This window comes from Loxodonta africana, chromosome 6 (genome assembly GCF_030014295.1).
Source record: "Loxodonta africana isolate mLoxAfr1 chromosome 6, mLoxAfr1.hap2, whole genome shotgun sequence".
NCBI lineage: Eukaryota > Metazoa > Chordata > Mammalia > Proboscidea > Elephantidae > Loxodonta > Loxodonta africana.
The window spans coordinates 60,127,983-60,148,380 of NC_087347.1; the positions used below are offsets into that span (position 1 = coordinate 60,127,983).

At 37.8% G+C, this 20,398-nt stretch overlaps 1 protein-coding gene and 1 non-coding gene across 3 annotated transcripts in view; one reads left to right on the forward strand and one right to left on the reverse strand.

Annotated features, from left to right (window-relative positions):
• The window catches only part of ZC3H15 (zinc finger CCCH-type containing 15), a 45,544-nt gene that overhangs the window by 23,014 nt on the left and 2,132 nt on the right, over positions 1-20,398 (reverse strand). For both annotated transcript variants that reach the window (XM_023542792.2, XM_010602779.3), the window contains exons 2-9: positions 9,745-9,846; positions 5,916-6,027; positions 5,219-5,371; positions 4,294-4,385; positions 2,977-3,159; positions 1,427-1,573; positions 1,169-1,270; positions 51-174 (exon numbers count right to left, since the gene is read on the reverse strand). In XM_023542792.2, coding sequence (XP_023398560.1) covers positions 51-174; positions 1,169-1,270; positions 1,427-1,573; positions 2,977-3,159; positions 4,294-4,385; positions 5,219-5,371; positions 5,916-6,027; positions 9,745-9,846 — 1,015 coding nt within the window. The remainder of the gene's footprint in view (positions 1-50; positions 175-1,168; positions 1,271-1,426; positions 1,574-2,976; positions 3,160-4,293; positions 4,386-5,218; positions 5,372-5,915; positions 6,028-9,744; positions 9,847-20,398) is intronic.
• On the forward strand, positions 334-419 carry TRNASTOP-UCA (transfer RNA opal suppressor (anticodon UCA)). The gene has a single exon. It is a non-coding gene; the product is annotated as a tRNA-Sec (tRNA).

A 20,398-nucleotide genomic window follows, 5' to 3' on the forward strand; every position in this document is an offset into this window, starting at 1 on the left:
TTTAAACAGCTTCCCAATTCTCAGAATTAGGCAAAATTTAGCACACTTACCATCTTTTTCTGAAGTGTACGTGCTGAATCTTTCAAGACTGGCTACAGTAATACCTGTCTCATCTACATCTCTTGGAATGTACAGGCTTAAATCTATGTCATTTATGCTCACAGAATCATCAACCTTTAACATACAAAAAAGAAAGTTGTTACAAATAAGAGCAATTTTCATCAATTACTTGCCTTTCACCCCTGATATTAATCTTAATGAAACAAAATCATTACTACTGTGAAGTGAAAATAAACAATTGAAAAAATTTATTTCTTTTTCTAAACTTCTGGAGCCTGGATGATCCTCACTGGTCTGGGATGCAGGCTTCAAACCTGTGCTGTCTAGCGACAGAGTGGTCCAATTCCACCTTTCAGGCAACTGGTGCCCCATTTTTGGAACCCTGGTGGCACAGTGGTTAAGAGCTATGGCTGCTAACCAAAAAGTCGGGAGTTTGAATCCACCAGTTGCTCCTTGGAAACCCTATGGGGCAGTTCTACTCTGTCCTATAGGATCGCTATGAGTTGGAATCGACTCAGCAGCAAAGTTTTTTTTTTTCAATTGACAAAATTTATTTCTTTTTCTAAGCTTCTTGAAAAAGAACAGCAATTTCATATTTTAAATTTCTTCCTTTGATAGCACATCTTTACATATAGATTATGTATGACATTCTTCTCTTTCAATGCAAAGACAGGAATTTTATGATAACCACACAAAAATTAACAGGAAACTATTGCTATTACTAAGTTTGCCTAGGATAAATGATTCTGCTGTTGTCCCATGCTTCCTACTCCGTACCTTTCAGTTAGGGCCCGTGGCTCATGATTGGTTTTCTAGTATAAAATTATTAAACTAATCTCCTCTAGAGGGAGTATAAAAGCAATACTTTTTAAAGCTAACACATGTAGCACTTCAGTTCTTTATTAACCCATTTAATTCTCACAAGCACCCTATGATGCAGTAACTATCATTACATTCATTTTATAGATGAGAGTGGAGGCCTGGAGTGTATGTAATTTCCTATGGTTGGAGTCACAGCTTGAACTGAAGTAGTCTGGGCCTCTGAACCATGCCACTCTATTGTCTCTTAATTAACACGAGGACATAAGGTGCCAGAGCTTCCCCTTACCTCATCACCACCTGTTCCCTGCGTGTAACGGGTATCATCTGCTTCCTCATCATCATCATCGACCAGTTCAGGACGAAATTCAAACACCTCACGACCACTGATCTATTTAGGCCCAGAAATATATCAACTCAGTACAAAATTCAAACATTTCTTGGTCACTGAATTTAGATATACATATGATTAAAATGAAGGACAGAATTCTACATGACATGGAAATCACAAAATGAAGGAATTCATTTGGGTGAGTACGAGACATACCACTAGTGCTTTCCCTGCTTTGAAGTCTGCTTTCCTTCTTTCCATATCTTGCTCAAGTTTATCAATCTTTTCTTGTCTTTTCCTTTTTTTCCATGCAAGAAAAGATTCTAGAGTGATTTTGGTAACATTTGGACCTAGGGCAGAACGCTGCAAAAATAGAATGTTAATTTTTCCCCCCAAAATCACCTATAATAGTGTTTAATAATACTTCTCTCTTAATGCAATTACTTAAGTGCTTGCAGGTGACTATTCTAAAGACATTCAACTGACTTATTTTTAGTTTAGATGGCAATGAGCAGAATAAGTATCTAGAGATACAAACATTTCTAGGTATAAAAAAGTATATTATTTTGAGGTAGAATTCTTTTCAAAATTGAAAGTCAAAATTGGTCTTGAAAAGTTCTTTTAAAATGAGCTAACTGCCGAAAACAATGGATATAAAGGGCACAATGAAAATATCCAAGTTTCATTTGTGTTCCTCAGGAGTTGAGAAAACTCAACAAAAAACACCACCTGCTAATCAGGTAATAAATACATAGAAAAAGTAATACTTGCTGAGCATCTGCCAGGTGTTTTGTGCTTTATACATATATATGCCAACACACCGATTTCTCACAACCATTAAACGGAGCAAAAATTTAAGAAATTTACCAAAATTTAACAGCTAATAAGTGGTAGAACTAGGATACAAACAATCCTTTATCTACCTGACTCTGAAGTCTACATTTTCTATTACATTGTTTCCTATCTAATATACATTTGTTCTTAAACTTAAAAACAAATGTATATTAGATAGGAACCTTAGGGGGCAGGGAGTTTATGTCAATGGAGGAGGAAAAAATCAGAAAAGGAGGGTGAAAATGATTGCACAACTCGAAGAATGTAATCAGTCACTGAAATGCGCATGTAGAAACTTGAATTGGTGTTTTTGCTGTGTATATTCTCAACAAAATATTAAAAACACAAACCTAAATCTAGTATTTCCAATAGTCTCATATCTGCTAACTCATAGATAACTCTTGTGCTGAACAAGACAACATGAATAGCTGAAGATTCTCTTTGATCAGACTCCTTCCCCTCTACCATCAAAGTGAGTCCAGGGATTATAATATATAACTGAAATATTGGAATGGTCTCCCTTCCATAAATATGTTAATGATTAGTAAAATGGTGAAACAAAGAACAGACTTTACAGAAAAGATCTAAATCTACAAGTTCAATTAATTTGATAACTGGCTAAGCATTTTATTTCTAATGAATTGATTTACTGGTAAATAAATTTTAAGGAAACAATCTGATAAACTATTAACTAGTATTTCAAAAACTATTTCACAATCCTAAAATTAGTGCCACAATTGGCTAATGTTATAGCTAGGTTTATATACTAGCCCTATAAGAATAATTAAAGAAAAAACAAGGCCACTTTGAGAAAAGGTCACAGTATTTTTTCCCCTTCCATAACAACATGGTATTGCCCCCAAGTGGTAATTACTAAAATTTCACAAAAAATACTGCTTTTAGTTTTTTACGGTAGGAAAGATACTCGTTACCTCTCTTTCAATGAGGTCTTCTAATGAAATTTCGTCTTCTTTCTCTTCTTTCTTTTTATCTTTTTTCAACACAAATCCAGGAGGAAGTGCATGACGATACATGCACATATCACCCCCTCCAGGGCATACCCAAAACCAGCCATACTTGTTGTTTTCAATAGCTTCAAGGAAATGCTTGCATACCTATAGAGAAAACATTATTCACAAGTAGTGGCTCAGTGTAGTCCATTTTCAAGGCAAATGCTTAAGTATACGGAACAAGTACGTTCTTATTCACACCCTTAGCCTAACCATGTACGTACATAGTACCCTTATGTGCAGAAATGTACATAAAAAATACCTAATTGAAAATTCCCTTTAGAGTGAATCTATGTTTCCTATATTTTAGATGCTGTTCTAAATTCTGAATTATACAAAAATGACTTGTTTCAGTTTAGCCTTAGTAAATGTAATCCAAAGTCTGATTTTATAAATAAGAGAAAATATAAATATAGCCATAAAAAATAAAATTAATGATTTTGTTTTGGTTTGATTTTTCCTAAAAACTAATCACATGCAGTAATAATATATACACTATTTGAATTTCCTGACATTACAGCTGATCTTTTACATGTAAGTTGCAAGGGAGCAAGGTACAAAAAGAACATAAAAGGCTTTGTAAATAATGAAAAATTTATTAAAAAATTTTCTCTGCCTTTGCCCCCAAAATACAGTGGAGGTAAGTGACTAGTATTGAGACTTTTTCTAGCACAACACAAATTTCTCATTGTAACTGCTACAGATGAATATGTGGACATGAATGCACGGTCCTGAGAAATAAGGCACCCATTTTTAAAAGTACATTTTCTGGAATACTAGAGCCACTGTATACAAAAAAATTCATTTTGAAATTCAAATGTAACAATATTTTTACCCATGTGATTTAAAAAGTCTTCCCTATCACTAAAACAGATAAAGTTGTGAGTGGGTTACTTTCACAGGTCTTCCTTTACGAATCCATTTTGCATAAAAAATTAAGAAGTCTTCTTATCTGCATATGTGATTGTGTTCATCCACATTTTAGAAAGTAAGATCGCCTGAGAATACGGCATTTAAAGGACTCCAGTCACATGGTTTTCAAAGGCTATTTTAAAAAAAAAAAGTCTAATTTCACTATAACTTACACTAGTACATCTTCCAAAAAATAAAGCTCAGTGCACCTTATCTTTATATTTACAATAATTTAAAGGATAATCCAGTAGAAAATAGCAGCAAATACCTTGCTACATAATTCTCCCTAATAATACCACAGCAACTCAATTCAAGAAAAGGACATACTATTTGAGTTTTTGGTTTTTTCTTTTCCGCCTCACCGTGCTTCTTGTTCACTACTTCTTCCAGTTTTTTTTCATCCCAATTATCCATGGTATCTAAATAAAGAGATATGAACATTAAATACTGTAAAATTTTATCTATGGTTCCCAATACATACTGCACATCTCCTTCAACAGACAAAAATGATATTAAGACCCATGACCTAACACATTTTTCTTTAAAACACCAAAACCCACAGCCATCAACTTGATTCCAACTCACAGCAACCCTATAGGACAAAACACAACTGCCCCAAAGGGTTTCCAAGACTGTAAATATGGAAGCAGACTGCCATATCTTTCTCCCATGCAGCAGCTGGTGGGTTTGAACTGCCAACCTTTCAGGTAACAGCTGAGTGCTTTAACCACTGCACCACCAGGGGTCCTTTAAAACACCAAAACCAAACCCATTGCCGTCAAGTCCATTCCAACTCATAGTGACCCTATAGAGAACTGCCCTACAGGGTTTCCAAGGAGTGGTTGGTGGATTTGAACTGCTGACTTTTTGGTGAGCAGCCAAGCTCTTAACCACTGCACCACCAGGGCTCCTAAAACACCAAAGACAGGGCTAACGAGTGTTGCGAATTTATTTATATAAGCTTCCTAAGTAGTACTGGAGAAATGGGTGACAGACAAATCTAAACTAAGTCACTGATTTTTAAGCGTATTTATTTATGTAACAGGCTTAACGTGGTAAATTCAGATTTTATGAAAAACGACCCAATTAATTATTCTTTCTGATAGTGATTACAACTGGGTCGCTATGAGTTGGAATTGACTCGACGGCAACAAGTTTGCTTTTTTTTTTTTTGGTTATAATCACATTCCCACTAAGATTGAAAAGTTCTTCAAGCTATTAAATATCTTAGTAAAGATTAAAAAAAAAATACCTTTTTCAAGTTCTTCATCTCTTGCGTCAATGTAAACACTTCGCTTTTCACATTTTCTCTCCAGAGTCAAGTCATGAGAGAACTTACACTTATCTCCTTTAGAACACTGTCCTTGCTTGAAGAATGCACATACCACGGACTTGGGATCTGCACCTATGCCAAATGACATATGGTATTTGGTGCTGCAATCTGCCAGGCTATAAAAGTATAGCTTGTATCTGGGATATAATTATTTTTGGTTAACTTGTTATTTTCTACCCACCCATGTGAGAAGAAAAATAACACTTATGGGTGATTAGCAGGGCATTTCTTTAAAGTTCTTTCTGTAGCATTTTGTATCCATTTTTGCTTCTTTTATTCTGAGTAAAAAAAGGGACAGGTAGTGGAAAACCAAACGAACATGTAGGTTATACCATAGCCACTTGTGAAGCTGGAGTCAAAGAGATACAAATGCAAATGGAGGTACACCACCAAATACAGACAGAACTAGTAGACTATATAAATCTTCAATTTTGTCTTAAGTGTGAGGGGCAAATGACTGGAGTTATAGCTGTACAACCAAACAGCTGTGCACATATATACATTAGACACAGTCGACTGGCTTATAATGTGACGAAAATAAGTACCAAAACAAATTATGAGTTTTTAACATAAATTACATATTATAAAATTAATACCTCTGAAGTTTAAAGGTTACCTTTACTTATTTTTTGAGCAGCAACTACAGGTTTGAATAGTTCATTTAGCTCCTGCAATTCCTTCTTCTTGTCATCCTTCTTCAATTTCTTTTCAGCTTCACTTTGTGCTACCTATAATATCCCCAGGTTTAAAACATAATTTTGATTTTATATAATGAAACTGTTTTCCTGTATAGTCACACATATATAGTATCACTAACATAACAAAGATATTTGCACATTTATATGTATATAGTCCTTATCTCTTAACATCAATGTCATAATGGCCTTCTAACCCCAAACAAAAACCTACTGCCATGGAGTTGATTCTGAGTCATAGTAACCCTACAGGACAGAGTAGAGCTGCCCCAGAGCTTCCAAGGAGTACCTGGCAGATTCGAACAGCTGACCTTTTGGTTAGCAGCCATGGCACTTAATCACTATGCCATCAGGGTTTCCAATGGCCTTCTAGTATATACTAAAATGTTGTAGTTCAACAAACAAAACTGCTAAACTGGTATGGCTTTTCTGTTGTTGCCTATAAACGGCACCATGCCTAGTTAAAAGATTAAAAGTTTACTGCAATAGCATTTATTAAGTATTTACTATTTTTTTTAATGTAGCCTTTAGCAATGTTACCCATAACATTGGGAAGAATGGGAATTCCAGAACACTTAATTGTGCTCATGAGGAACCTCTACGTAGGTCAAGAGGAAGTTGTTTGAACACAACAAGAGGACACTGCGTGGTTTAAAGTCAGGAAAGGTGTGTGTCAGAGTTGTATCCTTTCACCATACCTATTCAATCTGTATGCTGTGCAAATAATCCAAGAAGAACGCGGCATCAGGATTGGAGGAAGACTCATTAACAACCTTTGTTATGGAGATGATACAACCTTGCTTGCTGAAAGTGAAGGGGACTTCAAGAACTTACTGATGAAGATCAAAGACCACAGTCTTCAGTATGGATTACCTCAACATAAAGAAAATAAAAATCCTCACAACTGGACCAATAAGCAACATCATGATGAATGGAGAAAAGATTGAAGTTGTCATGGACTTCATTTCACTTGGATTCACAATCAACACCCTCAAGGATGCAACAGCCAAGAAATCAAAAGATGCATTGCGTTGGGCAAATCTGCTTTGAAAGACCTCTTTGAAATGCTGAAAAGCAAAGATGTCACCTTGAAAACTAAGGTTTGCCTAACTCAAGCCATGGTATTTTCAATCCATCATATGCATGTGAAAGCTGGACAATGAATAAAGAAGGCCAAAGAAGAACTGATGCCTTCGAGTTGTGGTGTTGGTGAACTATACTGAATATACCATGGAGTGTCAAAAGAACAAATAAATCTGTCTTAGAAGTATAACCAGAATCCTCCTTAGAAGCAAGGATGGCAAGATTACGACTCACATACTTTGGACATGTTATCAGGAGGGATCAGTCCCTAGAGAAGGATATCATGCTTGGTAAAGTTGAGGGTCAGGGAAAAAGAGGAAGACCCTCAAAGAGATAGACTGACATAACGGCTGCAACAATGAGCTGAAGCATAATAATGACTGTGAGCATGGCGCAGGACCAGGCAGGATTTTGTTCTGTTGTTCATAGGGTTGCTATGAGTCGGAACCGGCTTGATGGCACCTAACAACAACAACAAATGGAGTCCCGGTGGCACAGTCGTTAAGAGCTCAGCTGCTAACCAGAAGGTTGGCAGTTTGAATCTACCAGCCACTCCCTGGAAATCCTACGGGGTAGTTTTACTCTGCCCCACAGAGTCAGAGTAAAGCATTTACTACATGTCCAGCATTTTTAGCAAGTGTTTCTCAACTGGCATGTCATTCCTGTGGAAACAACCACTCCCCAAAATGTGTGGGTATATTTTGAAGAGCAGAGATGCAAACATCCTAAAATGTGCAGTCCCACACAATAAAGAATTGTACCACTCAAAATTACTAATAGTCCCCTTGTGGAAAAATGCTGGGCTAGCTCAATGTGGAAGATTTAAAAAGAACAAAAATAAAAACATGACATACGACATAGTTCCAGTGCTATTATTGACACACATGGTGCTCTGCGAACAAAGAATGCCTATGTGCCTAAGAAAACTAGACTGAGCTGATACCTTATGGATGAGTTCTGACGAGCAAGAGAAGAAATGCAGAATACATAAGGAAGACAATGCCAATGCAAAGGTTCAGGGCTCAGATGGAAAAAGGTGTCTGAGAAACATCAAGGAAGTATGGACTGTATCTGTAGGTGACAGGTATGACTGAAGGGTTTAAAGTAAGCTGGTAACTTGATCAGGTTGTATTGTATGAAGACCAGATGGCAGCTTCGTAGAACATGGACTGGAAGGAGTACAAGAATGAAAGGAAGGAAAGTTAGGAGGTTACTGTAATTCTGATAGGCAAGAAAATACAAGAGCTTAAAATAGGTATTGGTAGTGAGCTATACAGAGAAAAAGGGAATGGAAGAGCTCCTTAGGAAACAGAACTGATAAGACTAAGTGACTGACTGAACAAGAAGTATATGGGAGAGGGAGGGCCTAAGATTACCATGTGGATGGCTGGTGCTATTAAAGAGACAGGGAATACAGGAGGAACAGGTTTCAGGGTAGGAGGTGGAGATGAGCTTGGTTTTGGACATGAGTATGAGATGCTTGTAGAGCACCTGAGTGGTGCTATTGAAAAGGCAGCTGGACATGGACCGTATTCCTGGGAGAAGGGTCTGGTTTGAGATAGAGACCAAGAAACATCAAAGAAATAGAAAACCAGGACAAAAAAGTATCCATAGAGGACGAAATTTTAGGAAAGGAATGGCCAAATGCCACAGTTAGTTCAAAGACATCCCAAATCCTGATTTTGACCATATTGTGGATGCTTCGAAAACAGGAAAAACGGGGAAGACTTTTTAAAAAGGAAAAACTTAAGTCACTGTGTTTTTTAATAAAAATATCCTTTGTTCATTATTCATTCTCAACATTTCTGGTGCCCAGAGTACAATGGAGGCCTATATACCACTTGTCTAAATATTAAAAAGTTAGGAATCAAGCTAATAAATGTTAAATAAAATACGGTCTATACTCCTACTTGACAAATATGCCTTAATAATGACCTAGAAGGATAGGTTCAAATTCAGAATGCACAGGCTTCACAGAGTTCCACATTGGTAACTCTCATAAATTGAGAAGAAGACAAAAAAAAAGCAAAGGATATGAACAGGCAAGTCAAAGAAGAAAAAACCCAAATAGCTAACAGAGCGTATGAAAAGATAGTCAAACTCACTAATAGTGAGGGCAACAAACGATGAGCTATCTCTTTATACTTCTCAGACTGGAAAACATTAAAAAAAAAAAAAAACTTTAGTACCTATTACGCATGCACTGCAAATAAAAATGTGAAGCATTACAGTCTCTGTGGAAAGCGATCAGACGATATCTATTAAAATTAGAAATCCATTTTTCCTTAATCAAGAAATTTTATTACGAGATAATTTATGCCACATGTGTAAGAACACAAATATAGAATATTTCTTGTAGAATTGCTTTTTTTAGTGTCAGAAAGCTGAAAACAAAGAAATCATTTATGAATAGTGAAGTGCATGGATAGAGTACATCCATATTCTAGAATGAGATGCAGCCATTAGAATAAATTAGAGCTGTATCAAATGGCCTGGAGGAATATCTACAAGGTGCTGCTGAGTTAAGAAAGGCAAGATGCAGGAAAGTTTATAGAGGAGAATTCCATTTTGGCATACGATTACAATATCAAATATTCTTAATCTGCAACAGATGCTGTGTAATATTGTATCCATATGATGAAAAAGATAAAGATACAATTTATTTACCTGACGTGGATTTTGTTGACCAAATTTAACTTGATGAGTGACAGCCTTGATAAACTTCTGTTGCTTTGCTCCTTTCTTATTCTTTAGACCAAAAGTTTTGTCCTAAATGAGAAAAAGCATATCTTAGCAATTTATATTAATTTCTTTCTAGTGACATCTAAAAGTATACTGTATTTACTGACCAAAAAATTATTCTTTCTTATGCTATACAGACACACGAAATACTAAAACATCAAGGCAATACTGGGGTATATGACCTCAAAACATCACCTAGGATTCTTTATAATTTAACACATACAATCATCATCATTAAACTTGTTAATCTATAGCGCCTTTCCAAAGTGCACTGCAGAGTATCAGTTCTTTGGGATGTGCAGAATCGTTATATTGGGATAAGAAATCCTATAGTCATGTAAGTTTAGGAAAATGCTTGGTTAAACAGGTTTCTTAAGCACAAGGCATCTGAGAGCCTCTAGCAGAAGCAGATACAGGATGCAACACTTCCAAATCACCCTATTTTACCTCAGGATGCATTTTTCAAGGAGTGTCCCGAGGGACTTGTGCTACTGAACACATGTGGGGGAATACTGTACAGGAGGAAGACAATATTTTAAGATCTGGGTTTTTTTTTTTTGGTAATAATGTTATCTTCTCAAAAACAAATTTAATAGAGAAATTACACTACTGAAATTTATACATTATTAGCTGTCACTAAAACAGAGATATTAAAATTGAAGAGCAACTTTATTTAAATTTGGAATATTAATATAATAATTTGGGAATACTAATCTAACAGCAGCTAACACTTACGAAATGTTCATTTTGTCCTAAGCACTAATGGTTTTACATGTATTTACTTAATCATCACAATAACTGCAGAAATAAGCGGTAAAATACTTTGCCCAAGTCCGTATTCACAGTATGTGTGAAACTAAGAATTAGAAACCAGTTCAGACTAGCTCCAAAGTCTGGGCTCTTAACCACTATGCAAAGCTATCTAAACATACTTACCAAACTTACCGCGTCCCCATTTAACACTGAGAGAAAGGCTGTCTTAACAGTAAAAATGGGATAAAGAAGGAATTGGTATGTAAAGAAATAATTTAGCAGATGTCCAATTAAGAACAGACGATACCTTTGCTAATCCTAGAATCACAGTCATTCCACTCAAGTACAGAAGTATAGCCAGTTCTTTAATTTCAATCTTAATGTATTCTTACTAATATGTAAGAAAACTGAACACGCCAAAGGAGAACAAACAAGTTATAAATAGGCGCCTATCTCCATAAAGGGGGGCAGGAATATATATAGATATATATAACTTCTAATCTCACAGTACCTTCTGGACCTAGGGTTTTATATTAATTAGAATTATGAGTTTGAGACCCACATTCTGTCACTATTTTCATTTTCCATTTTAATCTTATTAAAAAAGAGAAAATTCAGTAAAATATTCAAATAATTATAGAAATACTGATGCATGGGGGAAGATGACTGTCACACGCAACTTTGGTTGGCTGCCAGTCCACATAAGAGATAGCTCAAAATGCTTGTGCATATGACATTTTCATCTGTGTCCCACTGTACCACCCCGCCATGGTCTGTTTTTTGAGTCCCTCCTCCATTCTCCAGTTTACTGCACAGACCTCACAGTGGCCATTTTCAGGCCCACATTTTAACCGCTTCTCCCAGTATTCCAGAAGCACAGGGGCTCTGGACTCATATTTCCCTGCAGACAATATACCTTCTGTCTCAGGCAGGAGTAGTGACCTGGCTGAGTGGTGAAAACTCTCAGCTACTACTAACACTTTAACCAGTTCTCCAGTTTTCAGTCCCTTGTCTTCTGCATTACTAAACCAAAAAAAAAAAAAACCAAACCTGTTGTCACTGAGTCGATTCTGACTCACAGCGACTCTATAGGACAGTGTAGAATTGCCACATAGGGTTTCCAAGGAGCGCCTAGTGGATTTGAACTGCCGACCTTTTGGTTAGTTCTAAGCTGCTCCACAATTTTGCTGAGCAAATCCACTTGCTTCTCAATGACACATTCCTTGGCAGACATGCAGGTCTAACTGCTCAACTAATCCATCCCGTTCCAATCTTTATATATTGAGGTTCAAGACAGATATAGATTACTGATGTTGCCTAATTTCAAGAAGGTGATGCAAACGGGTAACTCATTTGGCTACTAACTAACAAGTTGGAGATCTGAGTCCAGCCAGAGGCATCTTGGAAGAAAAATCAACCACTGAAAACTCTGTAAGCACAGCTCTACTTTAACACACATGGGGTTACCATGTGTTGGCATCGACTCCACAGCAACAGAGCAGTTAATTTCAAGATGGAGTTTGTATTTCTTTCTCATTCTCTTGTTCACGGGTGGTTTCAGAAAGGACAAAGAAGCAAAAAGGTCTTTTTTTTAAAATTTATTTATTGTGCTTTAGGTGAAGATTTACAAAGCAAATTAGTCTCCCATTCAATAGTTTGTACACAAATTGTTCCATGACATTGGTTGCAATCCCTGCAATATGGCAGCACTCTCCCCATCACCCTCCTAAGTTTCCCATTTCCATTTATCCACTTTTCTTGCCCCTTTCTGCCTTCTCATTTTTACTTTTGCGCAGACACTGCCCTTTTGGTCTCATATAATGATTATTCTATGGAATACTTTCCTCACAGGTGTTATTATTTCAGAGGCCTGTTTATAATTTGGCTGAAAGGTGATCTCCAGGAATGGCTTCACGTCAAAGTCAGAAGAGTGGCTAAGGGTCAGTTTCAGGGGTTCCTTCAGTCTCTCTTACAGTAGTAAATCTGGTCTTTTTTTATAAATTTGAATTTTGTTCTACACTTTTTTCCCCACTCTAATTGTGAGCTTCTATTGTGATCGTGGTCAGAGTGGTCAGTAGTGGTAGCCAGGCATCATCTATTTCTTCTGGTCTTGCGCTAGTGGAGGCTGTGGTTCCTGCAGTCCATCAGTCCTTTGGACTAATAGTTTCCTTGAGTCTTTGGGTTTTTTTATTTTCCTTTGCTTCTGATGGAAAGAGACCAATAGTTGTATCTTCGATGACCACTTGAAAGGCCTTTATTTTTAGAAGTAACCTAAGACCCTCTGAAAGGCACTTAGTCTGAAATAAATTAAGTTTAAATGGTTTTAAAGCCTTTATATTTTGGCATTATTTATAATGGAAGGAAAAAGGCATTGGGAACAAAGTTTTATACACAGAAATTACCACTTATGCGGAGAAGTTGGAAATGGAAAACAATAGTATTGAGACAATTACTATTTGTAAACATCCAACAGGAGATAATCTTTACAGCATCCCCAAACTGGTAAAATAATGTTTTTCAATTTCTTAAGATTGCGAAGTTCAACACGGTTTTGGTTCTAAAATATTTTTTTCATTGGGAAATCTCTTTATTCATGACATGTCCATCCATATATCAAAACTTTGCTTTCCCCTACTTTAACGTCTGTCCATGTTGTACTATCTCAACTCAATTTTACTTGAATTTTCTATAACCTATGGATATCTATCGACGGGGAAGTATCAGCAATTTAAGTGGATTCAGAACAGGACGTGGAATGAGGGCTATCATTGTCGATGTCAGATCTTGGCTGAAAGCAGAGAATAACAGAAATGTGTTTACCTGTATTTTTCAGACTACACAAAGGCATCCGATTGTGTGGATCATAAGAAATTATGGATAACACTGCAAAGAATGGAAATTCCAGAACACTTATTCATGGTCATGTGGAGCCTGTACATAGACAAAGACGCAGTCGTTTGAACTGAACGAGGGAATACTGTGTGGTTTAAAGTTGGAAAAGGTGTGTGTCAGGGTTGTATCCTCTTATTATATTATCCAATCTGTATACTGTGCAAATAATCCAAGAAGCTGGCCTATATGAAGAACAGGGCATCAGGATTGGAGGAAGATTCAATAACAACCGCAACATGCAGATGACACAACCTTGCTTGCTGAAAGCAAAGAGAACTTGAAGCACTTACTGATGAAGATCAAACGAGTACAGCCTTCAGCGTGGATTACATCTTAACATAAAGAAAACAAAAATCCTCTGGACTGGTCCAATAAACAGCATCATGATAAAAAGAAAAATATAGAGGTTGTCAAGGATTTCATTTTACTTGGATTCACAATCATGGAAGCAGGAGTCAAGAAATCAAACGACATGTTGCACACTGGGCAAATCTGCTGCAAATGACTTCATTTCAAGTGTTAAAAAGCGAAGATGTCACCCTGAAGACTCAGGTACCCCTGATCCAATCCATGGTATTTTCAATCACTTTATGTGAAAACTGCACAATGAACAAGGAAGATGGAATTAGAACTGATGTTTCTGAATTATGGTGTTGGGGAAGAATAATACCATGGACCGCCCTGGTGGCTGCTAACCAAAAGGTCAGCAGTTTGAATTCACCAGCCGCTCCTTGGAAACCCTATGGGGCAGCTCTACTCTGTTCTATAGAGTCCTACGAGTTGGAATCGACTCGACGGCAATGTTTTTTTTTTTTTTTTTTTTTTGGTTTTTGGCCATAAGAACGAACAAATTTATCTTGGAAGAAGTACGGCCAGAATGTTCCTTAGAAGTGAGCATGGTGAGACCTGGTCTCATGTACTTTGACTATGTTATCAGGAGGAGTAAGTCCCTGGAGAAGGAAGGGCATTATGATTGGTAAAGCAGAGGGTCAGCAAAAAAGAGGAAGGCCCTTAATGAGATGGACTGACACACTGGCTGCAACAATGGGCTCAAACCAGGTCTTTGGACCAGTTTGTTCCACTTCGAACCCCTAAGAAGTCCTAGGTGATGCTAGTGATGTTGGTTAGGGAGCAATTCTGAGAACCACTAGTACAGCAATGGTTCTCAAAGTTTACTGCATATAAGAATCACCTGGGGATCTTGTTAAACTTTATATTCCTATTTTGTATGCCTGGGGTGGAAATTCAAATTCTCATCAGGAGTTCTAACAGAACAAACAGGTTCAAAGCCCTGGCTCAAATACAGCAATGATTTTGAGGATGGCTCAGGACCAGATGGTGCATGACCCGGCAGTGTTTTATTCTGTTGTACATAGAGTCACTATGAGTTGGAACCAACACAACAGCACCTAACAACAACAACGGATATGAAAAAAAAGAGTAGCAGGTATAAAAAAGCTAAAAATCGCTGCACTGAGCTTTCGTGGATGGCTTCCCGGATTTTTATGGAGAACAAAGTTTAACACTTAATCCAAATAGAAAAAAAGATGGTCAAGGGCAATGTGATACATGGAGAGAGATGATCACAGTGCAGCAACCAGGTGTGAAATGTTATACTTTTTCTTTTACAAAAAAGTGACCTCTAATGGAATGTGTAGTGTAGGGGAAGCCTCTAGATAAAAATAGTATCAGGAGCCAAGCAGAACAGCATCTACGGATGCCTTGCCAGAGAAGAGTATAAAGAGTATAACTGGGGTTCAACTCCTGTACCATATGTAACTGTAGGGAAGGAGCTAACTATGAATCAGCAAAGCCAAATAAAAAGGTAAATACTTAAATAAGACAGGAAAGAAAAGAGTCCTCTAAGGGGACCTGCCAAATTAGAACAGGAATACTCAAAGCTACAACTTCTGTTATACAAGCTCCAGATCCCAGAAGAAAACTGTTTTTCAGGTTTAATTACACTGTTTTAGCACATAATTAACGAGCCTGAAAAATAATGGAGTCCTATTTTGCAAGTGTTCTAATTAAGTTAGAGCTCAGAAATTACTTTTTCCCCAGAGAAAAATGGGATGCTTATTCATCTAGCATTCACTATATACAAACCCCTATATATTTATTTTATCTAACTCTCTCAACAATCCAATATTATTATTTCACTCTATAAATGTGGATATTGAAGCTCAGAAACGTTCAATAATCCTTCTGAAGTTACATCCCCGATAAGGGGCAGGCTGTATAGTGTAATGATTAAGAGCACAAGCCCTGGACTTAGACTGCTGGAGTTCTAATTCCAGCTCTACAAACAAACAACAACAAAAAAAACCCGTTGCCTCGAGTTGATTTAGACTCACAGCAACCTTATAGGACAGAGCTCAACTGCCCCACAGATTTTCCAAGGAGTGGCTGGTAGATTCGAACTGCCAACCTTTTGGTTAGCTGCAAGATCTTAACCACTGCATCACCAAGGCTCTTGCTCTGCAAGGCTGGGAAAATTACCCTCTTTGCCCCAGTTCTCTTATTTGTAAAGAGCGTATAACTCTAAGCTCGCAGAGTTGTAAAAGTAAAAGAGTTACTACAAAGAGGGAGTATAGCACAGTGGCTGACAGCAAGGACTCTGGAGCCAGACATTCTGGGTTTGAATTCTGGCTCTGCCACTTGCCAGTTTTGTAACCTTGGGCAAGTTATTTAAACCTCTGAGGATGCTTCCTCAACTGTAAAAAGGGTAATAATACTTAAAAATTTAAGTATTAAGAGTTCCAAGAATTAAAGAAGCTATGTGAATTTATAACTTGCAGGTGGCTAGTCTGTCTTTCTTTTCTCCTTTCTCCACCATACACAAAACTCAGAATTTTGTCTGGTCCAGTAAGTGTTAACTATTAACTGAGAGAGATGATAAATGAACCAGGGTATATTTGACTCCAAGCAAAGTTCTTGCTGTTTACCATGAGAAGCGATTAGCTGGGACACAAAAAGCTTTCTGAATACAACATAGTGAAACCAGGATACTAACAGTACCTCCTGAAAACAGGAGACTTCTTCCCTTTTCCCTCAGTTTCCGACAGATCCTTACTTTAAGATTAACCTGTGTTTGGGGAGGGCAGGGAGAGACAGTGGGAAGAGAGGAAGTTATAGTCAACTCCAAGTCATGGTTAAAAGAGATCTAGAGAGATGGTGGTCCTCATTCGATTAGTAGGGTCCAAAAGGTAAGGTTATAGGAAATGACCAGCGTGTGTGTGAAGACAACTTAGGAAATGTAATACAAAGGAGTTTAGAAAAGCAGGTAGTAGTTTTAAGAAAAGGATGGCTCTCTGAGGCTCCAAGAGTCCTACCACTCTGAATTTCAGGATTCACTTAAAACTCTAACCCTTTCTTCCTTCTTCCTCCCTCAAATAATCCTGCTCCTTCTATAGGCCAGCCTCCACTCCTTAAATGTTTTTAAAAACAGTAAGGGATAGGGATGGCAGGTCAGCACTGAACAGAGCTTCAAGTTAACTGGGGTTCACCTCTTGGGAGACTAGGGTTAAGCAGAGGTTGGCTGGCATTTCATCTAATTAATCCCCCCCCCAACACCAATGTACCCAAATTAAAAACCAAAACCCACTGCCGATGAGTTGACACCAATGTACAGTCCAAAGTATTTCTACCGTCCATGAACTCAATGGATATTCTACGAACTGGTTAATCCAGCTTCAAATAATCGAGTTGATCATGGATAAAATTTTTCATTAGCAACTGACAATTTTTTTTCCTCCATCCTTTACACACCTGGTTCCCACCTCTATAGATCCCTATCACTACTTCCTTGCCCACTTCAAGTCCTTGGTGGGACATCCTTCATTTGCTTGCTCTAAAACCAAAGATTATTTCCCCCTTTTCAAAATCAAACCCCCTCCTCAGAGCTGACTTGTCTGTTATTAAACTTCAGGTATAAGAAAGCAAACTGAATATACCATTTGGGACTAACATGTGAATGTCTAACATAACCATAACCCTCTCAGATATACAGTCGTCCCTAGGTATTCGTGGGGGATTGGTTCCAGGATGCCCCCCCCACCCCAGGATACCAAAACCTGTGGATGCTCAAGGCCCTCACATAAAATGGTGTAGTATTTGCATAGAATCTACACACATCTTCCCTTATACTTTAAATCATCACTACATTACTTGCCTGGACTATATGAAAAAGAACGGGACGTCAGGACTGGAGGAAGATTCATTAATAACCTGCAATATGCAGATGACACAAACTTGCTTGCTTTAAGTGAGGAGGACTTGAAGCACTTACTGATGAAGATGGACTACAGCCTTTAGTATGGATTACACCTCAATATAAAACAAAAATCCTCACAACTGGACCAATAAACAATACCATGACAAACGGAGAAAATACTGAAGCTGTCAAAGATTTCATTTTACTTGAATCCACAATCAATGCCCATGGAAGCACCAGTCAAGAAACTAAACGACGCACTGCACTGGGCAAAACTGATGCAAAAGGCCTCGTTTCAAGTGTTAAAAAGATGTCACTTTGAGGACTAAGGTGTGTCTCACCCAGGCCATGGTGGTTTCAATCACCTCACATGCACGTGAAAGCTGGAAAACAAATAAGATCAAAGAACTGATGCCTCTGAATTATGGTACTGGTGAAGAATATTAAATATACCATGGACTGCCAGAAAAACGAACGAATCTGTCTTGGAAGAAGTACAGCCAGAATGCTCCTTAGAAGGATGGCAAGACTTCGTCTCACATACTTTGGACATGTTATCAGGAGGGTCCAGTCCCTGGAGGACATCAGGCTTGGAGGATCATCGAAAAAGAGAAAGACCCTCAGTGAGATGGACTGACACAGTGGCTGCAACAATGGGCTCAAACACAGTAACAACTGTGAGGGTGATGTGGAACTGGTGATATTTTGTTCTGTTGTACATGGCGTCGGTATGAGTTGGAATCAACTCCACAATACCTAATAACAAGATTACTTATAATACCTAAAACAAAACAAAAAAAAAAACCAAACCCTCACAGTGACCCTATAGGACAGAGCAGAACTGCCCCATAGAGTTTCCAAGGAGGACCTGGTAGATGTGAACTGCTGGCCTTTTGGTTGGCAGCCGTAGCTCTTAACTGCTACACCACCAGGGTTTCCTGTAATACCTAATATAATGTAAATGCTACATAAATAGTTTATGCTTACACTTAGGAACTGGATGGACCATTTTTGTTGTTGTAGGGGCAGCACCAACACGCCCACTTATTTCAGCTTTCTGCTTTATGGTGCAAATGCTCAATTCCTTCTTACCGACCCTATGGCTCACTTTGGCAAGCAACATGCCACTTTTCAAAAGATCTAAGATTTTTGTTTTCTCATTGAGAGATAGCACTCTATGCTCCCTCTTAGCCTTTGAGGGATTGCTCTGACCACTTCATTGCTTTTCAGAAGCTGTTTTTCACAGAAACAAAGAGTGCATACAACACAAGTAGCAAGACATGAGGTGAACAACGTTCAAACAATGAGTGCTGGAGAGAGACTGAGATCTGTGAAATGGCAAAAGGCTACAGCACGGTATGCCTACATATTTCATTTGTGTGGATTAAATGTAGGGCTTGGTACATGACAAATTCCAGTTTTGCCTTTTTGAGCTTTTTTAATTTTAATCTTTTCAATCCACGGTTGGTTGAACCTGCGAATGCAGAACTTGTGGATACAGAGGGCCAGATGCATTCACTTCTGAAAAAAATTAAATGATGCAAATAAATCCATGAAATTTTGGGGAGTTTAAAGAGGGAAGAAAAAATATAAGCAATATAAAGAAATTATTTTCAGGTGGGCAGGAAGTAAGCACTGTGTAAGTCAGGCAGTGATTAATTCCCCCAACTAGTTCTTAGGAGCCCTGGTGGTGCAATGGTTAAGCGCTTGACTGCTAACCAAAAGGTTGGTGGTTTGAACCTACCCAGTGGCTCTGTGGGAGAAAAGGCCTGGAGTTCTGCTCCAGTAAAGGTAACAGCCTAGGAAACCCTAGGAGGCAGTTCTACTCTGTCATACAGGGTCGCTACGAGTCGAAATCGACCTCAAAGTACACAACAACTACTAGTACTTATTCCCAATAAATAACAAAGCTGCAATTTATGTTAGGCTGCAATAACAGAGAATTAGTTCCATCTTGCAGATGAGATAGTGTGATTCAGGTTCACTTGCCCAAAGCTGCAGACCTAGGAAGATGTAAATGCTGGACTTGTACTCAGGTCTAGGGGACTACAGTGCTGGTGCTCCTTTGATTAAACTATAATTCCTCTCATGACTCTTTTTACGTCCTTTGCTCGGAGATCTCAAAATTTTCACATTGGTGTTTTTTCACAGTAAGTAGTAATTGCGGTGCCAGTGGAGACAATAGAGGTAGAGAGGAGAGGAAGAGCAATCATTCATTTTAAAGTCCATTCAAAAGTGCTGTTCTAGTTAACTATTAATTTTGACCAATTTAGAATTTCAAGCCATATTCTGATAAAACCTTCCTAAACCAAACTCTACGGAGTCTTGATGGCTCAGTGGTTAAAAGCCTGGCTGCTAACCAAAAGGCTGGCAGTTCAAATCCACCAGCCATTCCTTGGAAACTCTATGGGGCAGTTCTACTCTGTCCTATATGGTTGCTATGAGTCGAAATCAACTCAACAAAAATGGTTTTGTATGTCAAACTCTAAAATAAGCACTAGTCTTCATATGTCAAAAGAGACTATGAAAATACATTTTCCAGAAAAATTGTGACAGTCATGGTCACAGAGATCAATAACCCATTTTGAACCAGATTTCAATTATGTTCATTACGGTTTTGTCGTAAAATATACCGTACCCTACCTCGCAAATGTTTTAGTAGAGAAAACCGTTTATAGCAACTGAGACTTCTATTAAAAAAAAAAAAAAATTAAGTGCAGT